Source organism: Physeter macrocephalus, chromosome 1 (assembly GCF_002837175.3).
Source record: "Physeter macrocephalus isolate SW-GA chromosome 1, ASM283717v5, whole genome shotgun sequence".
Lineage (NCBI taxonomy): Eukaryota > Metazoa > Chordata > Mammalia > Artiodactyla > Physeteridae > Physeter > Physeter macrocephalus.
Window position 1 is genome coordinate 64,451,981 of NC_041214.2, and position 21,251 is coordinate 64,473,231.

Here is a 21,251-nt window from a genome sequence, read left to right on the forward strand (position 1 = left end):
GCCTCTCCCATTGCGGAGCACAGGCTCCGGATGTGCAGGCTCAGCGGCCATGGCTCACGGGCCCAGCCGCTCCGCGGCATGTTGGGATCTTCCCGGACCGGGGCACGAACCCATGTCCCCTGCATCGGCAGGCGGACTCTCAACCACTGTGCCACCAAGGAAGCCCAATATGATTATTTTTAATCAGAAAAAGATGGCCCCCCAAAACAAACTCATATCTTGGTTTCTTTTAACATGAAAAGCTCTCAGAATATATATACTTCGCCAAAAATCTAAACTATAACCAAAATAGAAATCTGTTTTCTAATAAGAAGCAAGAGAAGTTCAAAAGAATATAGAAAATGGTTTAAACATTTTTTACCAATAGGCAATCAGATATGATGGATGAGCTCATGACAAAGATTCTCACTTGGATGTCTTCTAATTTTAAACTCAAGTAATGTTGTTTAGTTTTTCCTTGGATTATATAAATCACAAGCCCAAAGCCATGAGAGAATTCTCTACCAGTCTTAGGGTGAGGTGTTAGGCATGCTTCGAAATGTAATGAAGAAGTAAGAAGTCATACCTTGAAATCATATGTGGCATCTGGGTTTTCGTCACAGGCAATAACTTCTGGAGCCATCCAGTAGGGCGTCCCGATGAAGGTATTTCTCCTGCCCACTGTTCGATCGAGCTGGGCACTGACTCCAAAGTCCACTAGTTAAGGGAAGACGAATGAATAAAGGCTATCATCTAAGGTCTTACCCAGTGATAAAATGAATGTGTATTTTTTTTTACTGTGGTAAAATATACATAACATAAAATTTACTGTTTTAACAACTTTCTAGTGGACAGTTTTGTGGTATTAAGTACATTCACACTGTTGTGCAACTATAACCACCATCCAACTCCAGAACATTTTCATCTTCCTCAACTGAAACTCTGTAGCCATTAAACATTAACTTCTCTTTCTCCTCCCCTCCCCACCCCGCGGGGCCCCCGGAAAGCACCATTCTACTTTATGTCTCTATGGATCTGACTACTACAGATACATCATGTAAGTGGAATCATACAGTATTAGTCTTTTGGAGACTAGCTTATTTCACCTAACATAATATCCTCAAGGTTAGTGCATGTTGCAGCATGAATCAGAATTTCCTTCTGAATTTTTTAAGGCCGAATAATAGTCTATTGTATGTAGGTGCCACATTTTGTTTATCCATTCATCTGTTCATGGACACTCAGGTTGCTTCTTCCTTTTCACTATTGTGAATGTATATATTTAAAAAAATTTTTATTTTATATTGGAGTATAGTTGATTTACAGTGTTGTGTTAGTTTTAGGTGTACAGCAAAGTGATTCAGTTATACGTATACATATATCTATTCTTTTTCAGATTCTTTTCCCATATAGGTTATTACAGAGTACTGAGTAGAGTTCCTTGTGCTACACAGTAGGTCCTTGCTGATTATCTATTTTATATGTAGTAGTGTGTATATGTTAATCCCAACCTCCTAATTTATCCCTCCCCCCCAACCTGTCCCCTTTGATAACCGTAAGTTTTTTTCTGTCTGTGAGTCTGTTTCTGTTTTGCAAATAAGTTCGTTTGCATCATGTTTTTAGATTCCACATATAAGTGATATCATATGATATTTGTCCTTCTCTGTCTGACTTACTTCACTTAGTATGATAATCTCTAGTGAATGTATACTTTTAAACTGCATGTATAAATGGATAAAGCGTACCAATGAGAAAAGCACAGGGGGTTATATCTGGTTACATCAGGCCTCCATGGGGGGCCAAAAAGAGGTGTTAAATAAAAGGCAAGATTGGGCCATAAGGGATAGTATTTAGAGGATGCAAAGAAAGTAGTTAACAGCTAAGTTTCTGGAGTCAGACTGCCTAAATTTTCATCTCATTTCTGACACTTATTAGTGATGCAACCTAGGGCTACTAGATCAACCTCTTTGAGCTTCATTTTCCGAATCCATGAAATGAGGATGATGAGATTCACATGGTGTTGCTCTGATGTTTAAGTGAAATCATCTATGTAAAAGCATTTTGTACAGGACCTGGCATATAATATTCTCTCAACAAGTAACTGTTAATTAGTGATGAGTGAATATTCTGAGGATAGCTTATGTAGTCAGTATATATATAACTGCTTTCCCTACCTAATGTATGCTTTTGTTTTAAAAGGGAATATTCATGAGATGAAAGTTTGGCCCCAAATTCTAACTAAGAAAAAAACGGAAATTGTATATTTTAACAAAAAGGCAAGAGCAAGTGTTTGGGATATAACCATAGGAGACATTTAAATCTCTTTGAAAATGAACAATCATATGGACAGTGATTCTTTTGTAGAAAACAAATTGTATATCCTATAGGGTATTTGTCAATCTATGCTCTTACTCATATACATCAAGCAGTCAAATGCATGTGGGTATTCTCTCCCTTATCTGGATAATCCCAGACTTATTGTGGGAAGGGCTCTAATAGACCAGAGAAAAGGGTTCCCTCACTGATAACTCTGCAGATGGAAGTGGGATAATTAGTATGCACGTGAAGTAGAATATTGAGCATCCATTCTGTACAGATGCCCTAGATAATAATGAAATCGATGTAAATATAACTTAAAACATATGGGAATATAGCAGGAATTCATTTTTCTAAATAATGAATGTCTGTCTGTGGATATTTTCAATTAAAAAAATTTCATCATTGTCTGTTATAGCAGCAACAATATAAACAAACTGTAAGATAGGGGAAACCATTCCAAGGTCAGTCACTTCTAATCTAAAGGGTCTTTGCTTAGAAAACAAACTCAATTGTTTCTACACACCGATTAAGCAATGGATCTGCTTACCATATTGTATACCAATTCACTCCTCAAAGTGCTTTTAGAAAATGTTTTTTTTAAATAGCCAAGAAACATTTTCCTTTCCATTCTAGGTACAATGACCTCCAAATCCACAGCGACAAATTTACATTCATTATTAAAAAAAAAAAATAGCTGAAACAATCCTATCATTTCCTGCAATTCCTAGGCTCACTGGATTCTGTTCTTACCTAGTTTAACTTCTGCATTTTCAGTCAGCAAGACATTTTGCCCTTTAATATCTCGATGAATCACTTTATGCTGGTGCAGGTGACTCAGCCCCTGGAATGAAGGAGAGTTGAGAAGGGTTAATAAGACTATAAATCCAGATTAAAAAATTATTTTGGATGTTAATGATCCAAAAACTTTAAACTCACCCAGAGATACTTTCGTTATTTTATTTTTATCTTTCATGTGGTCATAATTCTAAATGGGGCACAATGTTTGTTCTAAACTTCAGGCAACGATCAATAGAAACTGAAATATACATGTGGTCATTGCAATGCCTGGTACGGTGTTAAATGAAACGCTTGCATATCAGCTTTTATCTCGGGTAACAAGGAACCACACAGGCCATGACACGGTTTCAACATGCACATGTTTCAGCTAACAGTACTGTGAATAGTGAGGACCACCTGTATTTGCCAGTTGGTAACAGTAATATCTACAGTCTGTACAGAAATCTGATTTAACTGAAACCTCCACTTTTTTGTGCAGTTTTTGAATTTAAAAGTTATTATACAATTTGAATTAAGCACAATAAAATATTACTCAGACCAGCCAAGAAATTTCCCATTGGCTTTAGCCAATGTCTCACATTAAAAAAGGAAAACAGCAACTTCTATTTCCTTTGTTAATGTTCATCACTGTCATTTTTAGTGCTTTATATTTGTGACTTTGTGCCCATTATGTGAAATAATTATTCAGTGACATCTCAACCTGATTGTGTTCCATTTCTCCATGAATTACTCTGATTTTTTTTTGTGTGTGTGTGTGGTGTGGGTTCTAAAAACTACAGACTTGCTCTAAGGTGGTCTCATGTTTCTCAGATAAACTGTAACCTAAAAGAATCTAAAAATGGAGTACTGAAGTAAATCATGTTATGCTAACACTTGTTAATTCAAGGTATTGGATACCCAAGTGTTGTTGTTTTTTCTTTATGATTTTCTGTAGTTTTAATTTTTTCTCCACAGTAACAAAACCATGGTATGAAAGGTGAAGTTGAAACAAAAAGAAAAAAAAAACCTAGATATCTGAATCCCCTTTTGTTGAGAAAATTCAGCATGAGAATATGAATGCCCCAAAAGATCCATGTTTGTGTTTAGGAATATCAGTAAACATAAACCATGAGACAGGACAGTCTGAGGCACTAGTTTGGGTCTTATAAAATTACCTTTTTTATCTAGTCGATTTGGCTTGAGGTAGGCATCAAATAGATTAAAATGTATAGTTTTCACAGCATATTACCACTCCATAAATCCTTACAAGAGAGACTGAAGATCCATTTCCTTCTTTTACCATCGAAGTGGTTGGAAGCAGATACCACGGCACGTAAGTGAGCCAAAGGTTGTATTTAATGAGATCATAAAATGCATGGAGGGTCTCCTCTGAAACTTCTTGTGGCTAGGGACCTTTGGGTGATCAAATGTCCCTTCCAATGAGTCACTATATCTCAAATACCAGTATTATCATTTGGCAGAACATATTGGAAGAAGGAAGAAAACCATGTTTTCACATGTTTTAAAAGCAGCTGTTGAGAGATACTCATGGGGTGAAACATCTTTGCTGCTTTTAGAACCCTGGAGATCACATGACTTATCCCCAGTAGGGTTACCCAGGAGTGCGGAAAGCCAGAGTGGGCAGAACCAGCCCTGGAGACTCAGGAGATTCTTGGCACCCATGGGGTGGTCTGGATGACTAAATAATCTGTCATGCTTTCCTGAATGAGTAAAATTCTACATCAGAAATCCAAATTAACTTTACACAATGGCACATCAATACTTGGAGATACATGTCAGACTTGAAGGAGTTCAGCAAGCATACCTCACTGTTTTTCCCTCAAATTTTGTTTTGTGCTCTGAGAAATCTTTTTGCCTACTCCAAACCATGGAGGTATTATCCTATATTTTCTCTTAAGAGCTTTATTTTTTATATCTTTTGTACTTATAACCATAATCCACCTGGAATTAATTTTTAAATATGATATAAAGCAGGTATAAGCTTCATGTTTTTATATGGATATTCAATTGATCAAGCACAATTTACGGATTAAAAGACCCTTTCCCTATGTGCTGCAGCACTGCTCTTGTCATAAATCAGGTGTCCGTATGAAGTGGGTCTATTCATGGACTCTCCATTCTGTTTCATTGGCCATTGTCTATTCTTGTGACAATACCACTCTGTTTAAATTACTTAGCAGCTTTACAATAAGTCCTGGTAACTGGCAGCATAAATTCTTCAGCTTTGTTCCTCAAGATTGCCTTGGCTATTCTTGGCCTTTTGTATTTCCATACAGTGTTTTAAAAATCAGCTTGTCAAGATCGACAAATGTACCTAGAAGGAGTTTGATAGTCAGTTTAATGATACCAAGGATCAGATTAGGGAGAAATAACATCATTATAATATTGAGCATTCTAATTCATGAAATAGTATACACACCTCTATTTATTAATGTCTTCTTTAATTTGCCTGTAATGTTTTATAGTTTCCAGTGTAGAAATCACTCACATGTTTCTGTACATTTATTTTTAAGTATTTGAATTTTTATGGTAATACAAGTGTTATCATTTTAAAATTTCATTTTCTATTTGGTTTTTTTCCTAATGTGGGTTGAATTAAAGGGATAAACATAATTTTTTAATGCCTTCCTCCCTCCCTCCCTCCTTTCATTTCTTCCCCAGCACATAATCTGCCTCTCAAAGGCATATCTTGGACACATCATGCAAACTGTTTTACCTTTTGTTCCCTTATACAAAGAACGCAGAGTAAATAAATAAATAAATAAATAGCTGCCAAGCAGATCTAGTAAGAATGCTCAGTGGACATATAATAGCCTCCTTATTAGTAGCAAGAGATAATTAAACTAATCTGAACAAACTAAAATATGACCAGTTACCTCCTTCTCCCTGAAGTGAACTCAGCAAATACATGACACTATTGTCTAGATTGTCTGATTGTGGGATTTGTGGGCAAAACTGGGCAAATGGGCACATTCTTGTCCACTGTCTTGACTGGTTTTAGATATTGCCTCAAAGAATTTTTTTAAGGTAAAATCAATTAAACTAGGTTATATGTACTAAAATGGCTAAATTCACACAAGCCTTAAATTAGTTATAAACTTTCACAAATGGAAAACTCAAATGAGTGATCAAAGTATCCCTAAACAATCCATTTCCTAAGTGGGACACCATCTCTGTGATCTAAAATCAGATTTCCAATTGGAAACCCCATAGGAAATGAATCCCAGGTTAAGAGAAATCACCCAATTAACCCCCCAAATGAGAGTGCACACGCCTATTCAGAATGGCTCTCACTTCCATTATAGCAGACCACAACACACTACCACTGCCACTATCACTGTCAGAATAAAGCTCTAAGGAGGTTTACAACACGTTTACAAATTAGTGGAAGGTCAGTGCAAAGTTCAACACCTCCCAAGGTATCCCGTGTTGTCACTTACTCGTAAGATCTCCCTGCAGATGTACGCGATCCACTCTTCCTTCAACGTGTTACCCTTCGTGTTCTTGATCAGGTCAGTGACAGAGCCAGCACCACAAAACTCCATCACCAACTGGCAAAGGAAGCAAACATGCCATTATTATCATTACACTTCACGGCTTCCAAAGAGTTAAGAAAGCATAAGGTGTCCCACCTGGCTGCTTTGGAATGCCATTCCTGCAAAGAAAAATTGACCATAAAATGATATATAAAACATAAATTTTTACCTTAATTTTTTTCCCAAAATGAAAGGAAAGATTATTTTTAATTTTCCAACCTGAAAATTATAGCTGGAAAACTAGGAAAATCTTCATATTCTAAGTATTTGTTTTAAATGAGGGCAGTTAGGTGGTACAGATATAGTTGAGACTATCCCTATGTTTTTATCCAATGGTCAAACTCATCTTTCCTATAAAAGTAGCATCATTCCCCTGTCTGAAAGAGCTGTGGTTGTCTAGGCAATCCCAAGTCAGAACAATTCAAGTGCACACTGTTTATGTTACTGGCCTGTAAGTGGCACTGTAAGCTGTCAGAGTGAGGACTATCTGCTTTTAATTAACTTCAGCAAATATTCCCAGGAGGCTGGACATATCAAATAAATTCAAAAAACAATAAGCCCTAATTTAGCACTTTTCATCCCAAAAGCTCCAAGTTCTCTATAAATATAAACTCATTACAGTACTCAGCAACTTTATAAAATAGGCAGAAAATGAACATCTCCCTTAGTTAATGGAGAAGTAGAGACTAGAAGAGGAAAAGCTATCCATTTGCTTTTACATTCATTTTCTAGGTTTAGAGAAACACACCCATTTCCATACATTCTCCCTCTTCTTCAAAAAGTCTGCCACAAAAGTCATCTTTTTGTGACAATAATTTAGAATGACTAGCAATCAATCTCTGATTTGACACTAGAAACAGAACTAAAATGGGGCCATAATGAAATCACATTGATGGTTTTGGCTTTGTCCAAATGTACATTCCTAACCTCAGCACCATGTCACCAGGTCCTAAAAGATACCCCACCAGGCTGTAAAATCTTTGGGCAGAAATAATGTTCCCTTTTTTTTCTGCATGTCTGGTTGAAACAATAAAAACTCATGAAATGAGTTTCCTGAATGAGTTTCTAATGTCTGTTCTGATTTACCTTCTTATGATTTTACAAAGGGTAATGAAACCCTCCAAGCTTCTCCAGAGTACCGGTGGAGACTGATCAGGAGTTTTTGTAAGGAAATTTGAAAATGCCACAATAGACCTCGTTCCAACCCAGTAAGAGTTGTAAAATTACCATATATGAGAGCCAGGAAGCTATCAAAGACCACGATATCATGTTAGAAAGGACTGAGGAATCAACTTTAAGAGGTCTCACTGGCCAAAGATGGGATAATTTGAGAATCAGTAAGAATAAAAACTGCAATATCTTGAAACACATTAAATATGCTGAACTAAATGCATTAATAAAGACACACCTTAAAAAGAATATAATTGGCACTGTTTGAAGAAAATGAAGAACCAACTTCTTATATTAAGACTGGTAGATAAAGGGAAAGAATGAAGAATTTACACTGCCTTTCTTATACAAGTTTTACCACAGTGATTAAATAATAAAAGAGGTAAAAGTTCTCTTCACAAAAAACAAATATTCCATCTAATAAGTGAAGAAGACATAATAGAATTAGAATATCATTATTTCACAACCTCTAATAAACTAGTGGATTTAGGCACTGATGATCAATGGCTGCTAACATAAAAAAAAAAAAAAGAAATAACCAGTTATGATTTGCTTCTTGATTAGAATAACACAACATCACCTAAGGAGTAGTCTTGCCAAAAACAAAAAACTAAACAAAACAAAAACCCAGAACTAAATCTGATCAAGCCTCTACTTCCAGTTACCAATTTACAGGAAATTCAGAGGACTGAGGAACATGTTACATCATAGGGATATAATCAACAAAACCTAGAATAAAAAACCCCACAGGGTAAATGGCCCATTTGCTTCAACAAATATATATCAAGAAGGATAAAGAGAGATGGAGGGGAAATCTGTAGATTTTAAAACATTTAAAAGGATATACCAAAAAATTGCAATGGATGCAACTTATCTGGATACTGATTTTTTTTTTTAAATGCTGCTAAAATTTTTGAGACAGTCTACAGTCTAGATATTTGCTGACATTAAGGAAATGTGGTTGACATTTTTTAAGTGTGATAATAGTACTGTGGATATGTGAAAAAGCGGTCCTATATTTTAGAGAAACATACTGGAGTACTATGGATAAAACGATATGATGATAGTTTCTTCTACAAATAGTGCTGGGTCAACTGGATATCCACATGTGAAAAAATGATGTTGAACCCTTACCTCACGCCACATACAAAAAATATCTCAAAATGGATCAAAGACCTAACTATAAGAGCTACAACTGTAAAAACTCTTAGGAGAGAACATGGGGTAAATTTCCATGACCTTGGACTTGGCAATGGTTTCTTAAGTAAGACAGCAAAAGCACAAACAACAAAAGAAAGAGATAAATTGGATTTCATCAACATTAAAAATTTTGTGCATTGAAGGATACTATCAAGAGAGTGAAATGACAACCCATAGAATGGGAAAAGTATGTGCAAATCACATATCTAATAAGGGTCTAGTATCCAGATTGTATAAAGAACTCTTACAACTCAACAACAAAAATATAAACAACACAATTTAAAAACAGGCAAAACAATTGAATAGACATTTCTCCGAAGAATATATACAAATAGCTAACAATGTTCCACATCAACAGTCGTTAGGAAAACGTGAGTCAAAAGCAGAATGAGATACCACTCCACACCTTCTAGGATGACTATAATTTTAAAAAAAAGAAAAGCAGAAAATAATATGCTGGCAAAATGTGGAGAATTGGAACCCTCCTACATTGCTGGAGGGAATGTAAACTGAGACAAACTGTTTGATGGCTCCTCAATAAGTTAAAACATAGAAATACCACATGACCTAGCAATTCCACTTCTAGGTATATACCCCTCAAAATTGAAAACAGGTGTTCAGACAAAAACTTGCACGTGAATGTTCAAAGCAGCACTGTTCACAATAGACAAAAGGTGGAATTAACCAAACTGTCCATCATCAGATGAATAAATAAAATGTGGTATAGCCATACAATAGAGTATTATCCGCTGTGAAAAGGAATGAAGTACTGATGCATGATACAACATTGGAGGAATCTTGAAAACATTATGCTAACTGAAATAAGCCAGAGAAAAAAAGCTAAATATTGTATGAATCCATGTATATGAAATATCCAGAATAGGCAAATACACAGAGACAGAAAGCAGATTAGTGGTTTCCAGGCACTAGGTGGAGGGAAGAATGGGAGTTCCAGCTTAATGGGTACAGAGTTTCCTGTTGGGGTGATGACAAAGTTCTAGAACTAGACAGAGGTGATGTTTGCACAACATTGTGTACTTAATCCCACTTAATTATACACTTTAAAATTATTAAAATGGTAAATTTCAAGCTATGTGTATTTTACCAGAATTTTTTTTTTTAAAGATGATGAGATTTGTTTCAGAATAACAGAAGGGAGGAAGTAGATGGCTGTATAGATGGGGCAGGATTGACTACTGGTTTGATGACTGTTGGGGCTAGTTTTGGGCACATTATACTGTTCTGTCTACTTTTGTGTATTTTGGGGATTCTCTATAAATACAAAGTTAAAGAAAATCTCAGTTATGTAAATTGTGGTTTAACAGCAGCAGGATGGACCAAAGAAACATCTTTGGGTAGAAAGAAAAGAACATTTTCTCAAGTGAGCAAAACATGTTTGTGCCCCTTCTCCAAATCCTATCCTGAAAAACACAGCGACTAGACCTCCTACAAGTGCATCCATTGCTCCTGTATCAGCTGGAGAAAATGTCCCACCATTGAGCTCTATTAGCCACATAATTATAGTTCCCAGGGAAAGCAGTGGAAGCCCAGTGACTCCAGTCTTTCAAAATTAGATTGGACAAAATACTTCCAAATATTCAGTAGGAAACAATCCTGCTCTAGCCAGGCACTAATGTCAGTGGTTTCTATAATTTGCTTCTCCATTCAACTCCAGCTGAAGGCTGCTAAGTTCTTTTCATCTCACTATGGAACAAAATGATTGTTAAATTATGTAATGGGATTTTTTTAAAAAGAAAAAGAAAGAAAGAAACCAGCCTTTGCTAGCAGTCGGTTCCTGCAGCCTCACAGTAACACTGATAATTACTGCCACCACACAGTGGGGACACTCCCTCACCACAAGTAACCTCATCACATTAATAAACAGAAACAGGGCTCAACATGCCAAGCCCAGCAGCGATAAGTCAATAACTTCACATCTCACAAGCAAGAAATAATGCATCATTAATAGTCTTCCTGAAAGAAAATCCTCAAAGAGTTGACACTGGGGCAACAATGCTTGCTAACATTTACTGAGAAGTTACCATGTGCCAGGCACTGGGCTGAGTGATTTGCACTTATTGTTTCATTAATTCTCCTTCTCCTCAATTCTCTTTTCTTTATTTATTTGGAAATGAAGGTTAGTTATGGTCTGCAGCCTTATCCATGGTATATATACTCGTTAAGTAACTAGGGTAGGGTTGAAAGCATCATGCTTTCTCAAGTACTAGCTGTATGAACTTGGGCATGTTCCCTAACTCCGCTGGGCTCAGCACCCCGCCACCATCACTATTAAAACAAAATAAAAGCATCAGCCTTCTATGTGTGATGTGAACACTGTATTTTACAGAACACTGTGTTTTACAGTGTACAGAATGGAAAGCTTCTGGTAGCCAGAAATCTCAAACTCTATTACTTATCCATTCTTTGGTCTGTTTGCATTTATTAAAAAAAAAGTTTCCAACTTGAAAGATAGCATTAATAGCTCCCCAAGGTCCACTTCACTTGGATAGTGAGGAGATGGCTGAAAGAGCACCTATAAAGGGCACGGTGCACATGTGTTTCTAAAACTTCTGTTAATGAAAGAGTACCAAGGACACACGTCTTTTTTTCAAGCTTGTATCACACAGCAAGAAGACACAGCAGTGCATCCTAAAACAATGGATCTTTTTATTTGGAGGGTTGGAAGACAGTGTAAAAGGTTTAAAGAGAATCTTATATTTGAAATTCTCATTCAATATCACCTACATAACTGGATCAGAAAATGAAAATACACACGCATGTCACTTGGGAAGAAAGGAGGAAGGTTAAGTTAAAGTGAGGACAGAACTGTGCTCAGGCACGATGGGGGCTGGGCCTGGGCTGGACCTGGAACCTTGTCAAGGTGGAAATATCTAAAAAGCAGCACAGGGTGTAGTGCAACCCAACTGTTAGGGAAAAGGTTGCCTGGATTGTTGAATGTGGGTAGTTATTTCTATCTAAATTTAAATGGTTAATTTTTAAAAACAAAGGGTTCTAACATATTTCACCATTTGCATGGTTGTTTATCACATACTTTTGCCTGATGAGCAGGATGTTTCCTCTTAGAGGTTGTGGGGTAAGGGGGTACTTATTATGCCCTCCTATGCTTTCCCCCTCCTTCAGGACGGTATTTAAGAAAAGGGTCTTTGATTGGGAAATTGGGATTGACATATATACACTACTATGTATAAAAGAGATAACGAATGAGAACCTACTGTATAGCACAGGGAACTCTACTCAGTGCTCTGTGGTGACCTAAATGGGAAAGGAAATCCAAAAAAAGAGGGGATCTATGTTTATGTATATGTGATTCACTTTGCTGCACAACAGAAACCAACACAACATTGTAAACCAACTATACTCCAAAAAAATTAATTTAAAAAAAAAAGAAAAGAAAAGAGTCTTTGGCCTCAGCTGATCCCAGAAGGAGTCCCAGGAGCACTACGTGAGTCTTCCCTGAGGTCACCCCCTAACCGAGAGGGGCATGGGTTTGGAATCAGCAGATATGGTCACTTCTAACTTGCTTTTTCCAACGCGAGTCACCTCTGAAAGAATTTTAAAAGGTTTATTCGCAGAGCCAGCCTAAGAGGCTTAGGATGATTTCTGGGGTCCCTATAGTATTCACTCACTTGCCAGTTAATTGGTTTTAAGTTCCTATAACACGAAACAAAGCTTTAAGGTATTTTAAAACTGCAGGACTAGCCTAGAATATCTTGACAAGAACATATTCCCCCCAAATGTCACTAGTCAGTCACCCACAAGAAAAATGACTACTAACAGATTCCTTCTCTTTTGTAGTAAAAGGAGGGGTGGGAGACAGGGGTGAGGAAGAGGAGGGAGAGGGAGGATGAAGGTCGACCTAAGATGAAAGAAGTCTGCACCAAGCAATTGCAGGGGCAATCTAAGAAAAGGAGAGGAAAGATAAACTTCCAAGAATTCACAAGTCTGCAAAGGATCAGCCTATTGACCTTGAAGGTCCAGAAACATCAGCAAGGCACAGGATATTTTTATCATGTGTAGCTGGGAATAGCCAAAGATCCCATCTGCATGATTTATGAAGGTGTTAACAAAACCCAAACTCAGTACTTTGTTACAGAATGCTGCTTCATTTGCCAAAGGTAGTTTAAGTTGCACAATATAAAATGTGTGTATGGAAGTACAAAAATGGGTGGGTATACATTTATCATTTCAGTTAACTGATGCAAAGGTAAAGCAAAACTGTGGGGAATTTCAAATTTGGAAAAGCAACCTATACTGGCTTTTGCATTCATTTTTATTAATTTTTTAAAATTTTATTTATTTGTTTATTTTTATTTATTTATTTTTGGCTGCGTTAGGTCTTTGTTGCTGCACGCGGGCTTTCTCTAGTTGCAGTGAGCAGGGGCTACTCTTCTTTGCCGTGTGGGGGCTTCTCATTGCAGTGGCTTCTCTTGTTGAGGAGCACGGACTCTCGGTGCACGGGTTTCAGTAGTTGTGGCACGCGGGCTCAGTAGTTGTGGCTCGTGGCCTCTAAAGTGCAGGCTCAGTATTTGTTGCGCACGGGCTCACTTGCTCCACGGCATGTGGGATCTTCCCAGACCAGGGATCGAACCCGTGTCCCCTGCATTGGCAGGCGGATTCTTAACAACTGCGCCCCTAGGGAAGTCCTTTGCATTCATTTTTAAACTAGCATGTATTTGGGGAAACAAAAACTCCTTTGGCTTCTGAATTATATTCGTGGACTTGAAAACAGAATGCTTATAACCACAAATTCTAAGTCTTCCAAACATAAAAAGATGAGCCCCAAGGATGCGAAGTCTCAGATTTTGTCAATAAAGTTTCTGGATATGAACAACTTTATATGTTGAGAATGACAATCACAGTTTAAATCTACTAAGCCAGCTGGTATTTTTAGCAACAAGAAGCCTGCTCAAAGGACAGCTAGAAATGCTCAGTAGTCGCCCATGTCTAAGGAGAGAGCCATCTTAGAGTCAGCATGACAGCATTCAAAGAAAGAGAAGTTAGCTGCATCTTGGATTTGGTACCTGGTGCTCCAATTTCTCAGTATGCATGCAAGATCTTCTGGAGGGTATTTCCTGTTAGGGGTAAATCACCACATGTCCACTTGAGTCATGGACTCAATCATAGAAACTAACCTTAAAGGCTAGTTTTAGAAGAATTTGGGGTGGGGATAGGGGAGCAAGTTTTCAGGAAAGTTAAAAATAGGAAAAGTAAAAGCAACACTGGCTTTAGAGGACTTAGGACTAAGAAACTTGGTAGTTGAGAATTCTGAGAAGTGCAACACAAACAGGAATATTGACTTTGGCTCAAAATCAATCTAGAATAGGAACCAGAGGGTTGTATAGACCATTAGCCGAGTAACTGTAAGCATATATAAAGTCTTCCTTTTGCTAAGGTGAAAAGCAGTTTAAGCACAGTTCAAATGAAATTCATTGGGATAAAAGAAGAAATCATTTTCACACTCTTGTCACAGAATCACCCATTAATTCATAAAAATGACTCCATTAAAGCTGAACTCAAGCCCAGTTGCAAAGTATTAAATCAGGTGTAGCTTTAGCTCTGTGTTTGTATGTAAGCAACTTACATTGTCTCTACGGTCATGCAATGGGGCAGCCCCAAGACTGGGAGACTGTTTACAATCCCTCCTGCTACTATTTCAGGCACACTTCTATATTTACCAAATTCAGCCTTTACAAATGTCTACTCACAAATAGTAAGGTGCAATCACTTCCTCAGACAAGTGACCTAGGCTGTATATATGAAGGAAGAGAATTCTTTAGTAATAAAATTATCAAACACTAATTAACCCCCTCTGCCCTATGAAAGCCTCATTTCTGATGCAAAGAACTAAGAAGAGAGTAAATTTCAATGAACTGTTCAGGAGACTCAGCTACAGGTGGCTGGATTTTTAATGGTACTATCTGCAGCACTTTACATTTCAATCTTAAGACAACCAAAAATGTTAGTAGGCACGCTTTTTGCCAAGCCAAGATGCTACAGGAATGTAAATCCAAACTCTAAGAAACTTGGATTTCGGGGGCTGTGGCCAACATCACTGCAGATTCTAGAAAGGATCCCCCATTGGTGATTGAAAGACATCTTGGTTCATCCCAGTATCTCATTCCCAGATGATCTTACACGGGGCGTGGACAAGCAATGTCAGTGCATGAGGTGGAGCGTGCATGGAAGACAGCAGGCAGTGACGGACCTCTTGTGCAATTGGAGTGGGCGCGTGCCCTCTAGACAGCCGAGCTACTGCTCTAACGTGCTGCTGATAGTCAGGACTTCAGGTCCAAGAGTTCCAGATCACCTGATTTTTCAAAACCTTTCAAGGAATCCAGACTTTTGTGTGGAACTGCTATATTTTTTTCTAACGTTGGCATCATTAAAGCACCACCACCTTACGTGGGCCAAACTAAACCCATTTACCTGGGCAGCAATTAGTCTCCAGGTCGCCAGTGTGAAAACTCAGACCTCGTCCAAAGTTATTGTTTTTATAAGAAAGAAACCAATGACAGTGATGCTGCCTCTGCTCAAGGTGAGACTCCAGGTCTCTGGACTCCAGGCCAGGTCTCAGCCAGCTGCTAGCATGTTTCCCCTAAATGCACACAATATAATTTCTTAACGCTTAGCTTTGCGAGTCTTCAAGGATACAGTCTAATAAATGGCTTATTGAGTCATCTCAGTATAATAATCTTCTATGTCACTTGACCAACCTACATTTTGGAAGCTAATCAGAAATGTTTTTCCTTTTATAAGATAGTCTAGCCCCGTGATCGTTGAGGTGGTATCAAAAGAAGGTAGCAAAATATGTGTGATTTCGCTTTCTAACTTTAGGAAATTAACCCATTTAATAGACAGGCCTTCTCACTCCCGGTGTCTGAATGGCACGCAGCAAAGTGGAGAGCCTCTCTTTGCTGAGATGCAGCAGAGTGAGATGGCCATGTTGTGTGTCAGGGTTCGCCTTGTTTCTGAGAGATCGGAATCTTTATTGAAAGAGCTCCCTTTTTTGATTTCCGGATCAGGCCCTGAGCAGTTGATAAGGGAGAATTACTTGGCCGTTATCAGAAGTAGTTGTATTTCCACAAAGAGCTGGTACTAAACAACAGTTTATCTCTACGACAAGCCTGATAGAATTCACACAGATTATAACTCAATCAGACACCTGAAACAGCACATGTATTGGTTGGTGGCCTATGTGCAAACCTCTGTCCTCCAGCCACGGCAAAAGAAATACCTGGGGAATAGTTCCTGTCACCTGAAAACTGGGAAGAAACGTTAGCGAGTGCTGCTCTTGGCTGCTACAGGCTCTGTCTCTATACAATCCATAATAATATTTTTATATAAATGTAATCCTAACAGAATGCCATTAGCCCAAAGAGTCAACTATCTGTGACCTCTGCAATTATTTGCTAAAACACTCCCCAAAAGGTTTAATGTACTTTTCAAAGTATATTTCTTAGACTTAAGGAATACTGTCTTTGTAGCAGCTAGCAGGTCTTGCTGTCCTCTTTGAAAGCTGGGAAAACTGACAAATGAAGATGTACGGTGAACTCAAAATAAATTTGTGTAAATGCAAAACTTCAGTCCTATTTGGAACACCAACCTCTGAAACTATTTTTCACAACTATTGGAACTATTTTTCACAACAAAAAGGAGAAGAATGTAGGGTTCAGGGGCTTGATTCTAGCATGAGGCAGCTTGGGGTTGGCTAATACACTGGCTTCATCACTCACTAGCTGTGAATCCTTAAGCAAACTTCTTAACTGCTCTGAGGCTTATTTCCTCATCTGCAAAGTGGGGATAATGAGAATATCTAATTTGTAGAGGGATTGTGAAGATCTAATGAAATAATATGACAATGCAAACAAATACAGTACAGGCACATGGTAAGTAGGTGATAAATTCAGGCACATGGTAAGTAGGTGATAAATATTACTTGCCATTGTTATTAACACAGAATGGCCCAAATTTAGTGAGTCAGAGGCCTTGGAACAAGTACACACTATTATATTCTATAACCAAGTTTCCATCAATATTGTGATTTGGTGTTAATTTACCAACTATTATGTTTCTGTTCTGCCTTTAATTTTCTAAGTTCCTCCTTAGTTTGCCATCAAATAGAAGAACAACTAGAAAAAGAAATGATGCTCTTGTACCCATGAGGCATTTCATAGCTTTGTATTTTTATCCCCAGTGACATAGAAGCTAATGGACCATTTCCAGGGGGGACAGTCAGAAGAGTCCTCTGCATGGGCACAAATCTGACAAAAGGGAGGCTCTCTGTCTACCAAGCAGAATGTGGGGCATATGATTGCTGCATTTTGCCACCAGCATTTGATTGCAGGTGGGGAAAATGGAATGTGAAAGCAGAGTTCCTCCCCACATGGCGCAGGTTTGGAAGTGATCACTACTTGCAGACGCCCCTTTGTGAACTTCAGGAAGGGGATCAGCTTGCTGAAACAGTCTCCTCATTGGCCTTCCTGCTCCTCCTCTGGCCCCCATCTGCTCTAGTCTCAACCCAGCAACCAGAGGGACCCCTTCACTCTATGGGTCAGATTCCATCCCTTCATCTTCAAAACCCTCCAGTGGCCCCCAGATCACTCAGAGTAAAAGCTGACATCCTGCCAATGTCCTGTAAGGCCCTGCCTGATCTGGCCCCAGGTCTCATTCCCACATCTTCCAGTCACACTGGCCTCATTGTTAATCCTGGAAAACACCGGGCCTGGAATGCCCTTCCTCGAGTTATCTACAATGGGGCTTCCCCTGGCCACTGCAGCACCTACCTGCAATCCTCATTAGTCTTTCCCTGCTCTTCCGGGCGTTTATCCTCTTCCAGCATGCTGAGTAGCTTTCTGACTTATTATGTTTATCGTTTGTGGTCTGTAGCAAGAACGTAAGCTGCATGCAAGTAGGGGCTTTTATCACTTTTGTTCATTGATATATCCTAAGTGTCCGTAAGAGTGCCTTGCGTCTAGCAAGTGCTTGATATGTATTTGTTGGGTGAATGAATGAATGGATGAATAAATGAACACATACTCATGGAGGTTCCTAGCTCCCAGCAACCACAGCCATCGCCATGGGAAGAGCAACTGGCCAGGGTGCGAAATGGTGGGCAATGACTTGTTTCCAGAGCATAAAACCTCCTGTTTGTGCCGTGCAGATGCAAACAAGCTTGCTTCTTTCTTCCAGTGCCAGTCTGAAAATGGACTGCAGATTTTGCTCATTAAAAAAAAAAAAAAAAAAAGGCTTCCCTGGTGGGGCAGAGGTTGAGAGTCCGCCTGCCGATGCAGGGAACACGGGTTTGTGCCCCGGTCCGGGAAGATCCCACATACCGCGGAGCGGCTAGGCTCGTGAGCCATGGCCGCTGAGCCTGCGCGTCTGGAGCCTGTGCTCCGCAACGGGAGAGGCCACAGCAGTGAGAGGCCCACGTACCGCAAAAAAAATAAATAAATAAAAATTAAAAACCCCAAAACTTCCAGTGCCTTTCGCAGAACTTCAGGCCAAGCTAAACTGTCACATTTCAAGACATTTGCATTTTTGTCCTGTGTCCCTCCATTAATGAGCTCGGAGGCTCTGAGAAAGATAATTAGTTTCACTGGGATCCAGTAAAATAAATGACAACTAATTTTCTTTCCAGCTTAAAAAAATCTTAGCATTAGGAAAAAGGTGAAAACAAGTCAAGCCCTGCTTGACCACTCCTCTCCTTCTTCAACCAATGATTCGGGTATATATATATATCCAAATTTTGATAGTTCAGCCTAATAAGAAAACTGTCCTGGTCTGGCCCCTCTCACAAAAGGAATGATATTAATAGTTACGTGTGACTCATCTGGAAATAGTTGTACTACCTCAGGTGATAAGCCAGAGGTGATTCCAAAGCTGTATTAATGCTTTCTTCTAATCTGGAGCCATAGCTCTGACCAAACCAAAAAATGCTTCTGCAGACTGTATCAAAATAGCTATCATTCTCCTCTTGTCATCTGCTGCAGCTTGAAGCAAGGCAGGGGTCACTGCTAAAATGTTAGATTCCTGGCAGTATAAAAGTCCTTTGGGAACACAGAGATATTTAAACTTGTGCCATCTCATCATATCCTGCTGAACATACAGGCCACAGGGAAACTGAACTCTCACAAGTACCTGTAGCAATTATTGGTTTGAACCAATAATAGTAGTAGTAATAATAATAATCATAATAATAGCAACCAAGTTTGTACCAATAATATCACTTTCATTCACAAAACAACTATTTTGTCAGCATCACATGCCCAGCCCCTTCTTAGTGTTGAGGAAGACACTGAGATGCAAAAGACACATTCCTTGTCCCCAGAGCCTGTCTATATGAGGAGCAAAGATAGCCCAATGAGAAGCAATTAAAAAAGACATGAAAAAAAGTTTCCAAAATTAAATTACTGAAATTACTACCCAGAAACAAATATCTTCAACATTATTGGCGTACATTATTCTAGACATCCCTGTCATGTTAATGTATGTATACATATTTTTTCCTTTTTCTTTTTTTTTGACAAAAATGAAAAAGTGCTATATCTAATCATAGCCTTTAAAAACCCTTACTATAATTGTTCACGTTCATTCATTTGTAAACATAGATCTACATCATTTTAACTGGCTGAATATTGTCCCTTAATGGATTTACTTAAGTGATTCCCTATTAGTTAGCATCTACATATATTTTTATGTAGTTACCCAAATATTCATTTAGGATACATTCCTGTGTGTGAAAATACTGGGTCAAAAGTAAGGCATTTTCTTTGGGAGATTAAATACAGATATAGATACAGATATAGATATATCTGTGTGTGTGTGTGTGTGTGTGTGTGTTCCAACTGTCCTTGTGTAAAGTTGTACCTACATTCATTTCTACAAGCAGGGGGTGTGAATGTCCATTCTGAGTATATCATTAAAAAAAAATCTTTGCCAATCTCCTGGGTAAGAAGTGGTATCTAATTCTTGTTTTCTTTTGCATTTACATTGTCAGTAAGATTACACTTTAAAAACATCTTTATTGGTATTGATATTTATTACTTTGTTAATTGCTGCCTTGTCTTAACTCAATCTTTCTATTAATCATTTCACATATTTTCTTATTGATTTATAAAAACTCTTCATCTCTAAAGGCTACTAAATTCCTTCTCATCATATATTTCTTAAATTAGCTATTTGCATTTTTTACTTTGATTATTGCATTTTTTGTATTTTTTATATTGTAAAGAACTTACATTCAATATTAGATCCTGAATCTTTAATGACAGACATCACAAAAGTCTTTAAAATATACCTGAATTCAATACCAGCTTTCTCTAAAATATACCTGAATACAACTATAACCATAGATCTACACACATTTTAAACATATTCAAATATTTTTTTAATTTTCATTTTTCACAGTAAAATCTTTTAAAAATTGTTATTAGTTTTTCATGTTTCCTTTTGTCCTTTATTTTATATTCATTATTTTATCTTTTACAGCAAAATTGTCTATGGCCAATCAGTTGTGTGGCGAAACTGCTTGTGGTGAAACTGCCAGCAGCAAAGATGTTTAAGCCAAAATACAGGACATGTGTTTACTTCTCTGTAAACCTTAGTTTTGTCATCCAAAAAAATGAAGATAATAATAATGTCTACCTCAAAGAGCGGGAATAAATGATAAGATTCATAAAAAAGCAAACAGCATGGTACCTAAAGTATAATAAAAACTCAATAAAGGTAGTCATTAGTGGGAAAAAAACAGAGAACCTAACAACTAGCTTTAGGGACGGTCCACTTTAAGGCATAGACGATAGAAAGTTATTCAAGGAAATGGGAGAAAACGTCGAAAACACAATTTATGGATATCATGGAGTAAAGGATTTCAAAGAACAACTGAACTTAGTAATGAGGATAGAGAAATGCACTATTCAGTCCTGGGTGTTTTCTATGTAAGAAAAGCAAATTTGGGCAGCACTACATACCCAAAGCTGGTCATCCATGCCTGGTGGATTCTTTTTGATAAAAGCACCATAGTATGTAGCAATATTCCGGTGATGAGAATATTTCTTCAACATGTTAATTTCTTGTTTGATTTCTTCCTCTTCATCCTATATTAGAACAATAAATATTGTCATGAAAATCCAGTGTCATTAGTAGGGTTCTGTTTTTCATCACCATCTATATCAACTATGCAATAATTTCTTTCTTAAGTTTTTTCTTCTGTGGTAACAAACAAGCATA

General features: G+C 37.9%; 1 protein-coding gene across 5 annotated transcripts in view; it reads right to left on the reverse strand.

The window, feature by feature from the left end:
• The window catches only part of TNIK (TRAF2 and NCK interacting kinase), a 438,436-nt gene that overhangs the window by 133,218 nt on the left and 283,967 nt on the right, over positions 1-21,251 (reverse strand). For 4 of the 5 annotated variants that reach the window (XM_024124207.3, XM_024124204.3, XM_024124208.3 and 1 more), the window contains exons 2-5: positions 20,993-21,118; positions 6,537-6,647; positions 3,049-3,139; positions 566-696 (exon numbers count right to left, since the gene is read on the reverse strand). In XM_024124207.3, the coding sequence (XP_023979975.1) occupies positions 566-696; positions 3,049-3,139; positions 6,537-6,647; positions 20,993-21,118 (459 nt within the window). The remainder of the gene's footprint in view (positions 1-565; positions 697-3,048; positions 3,140-6,536; positions 6,648-20,992; positions 21,119-21,251) is intronic. The other variant, XM_024124209.3, reaches the window with a different exon arrangement.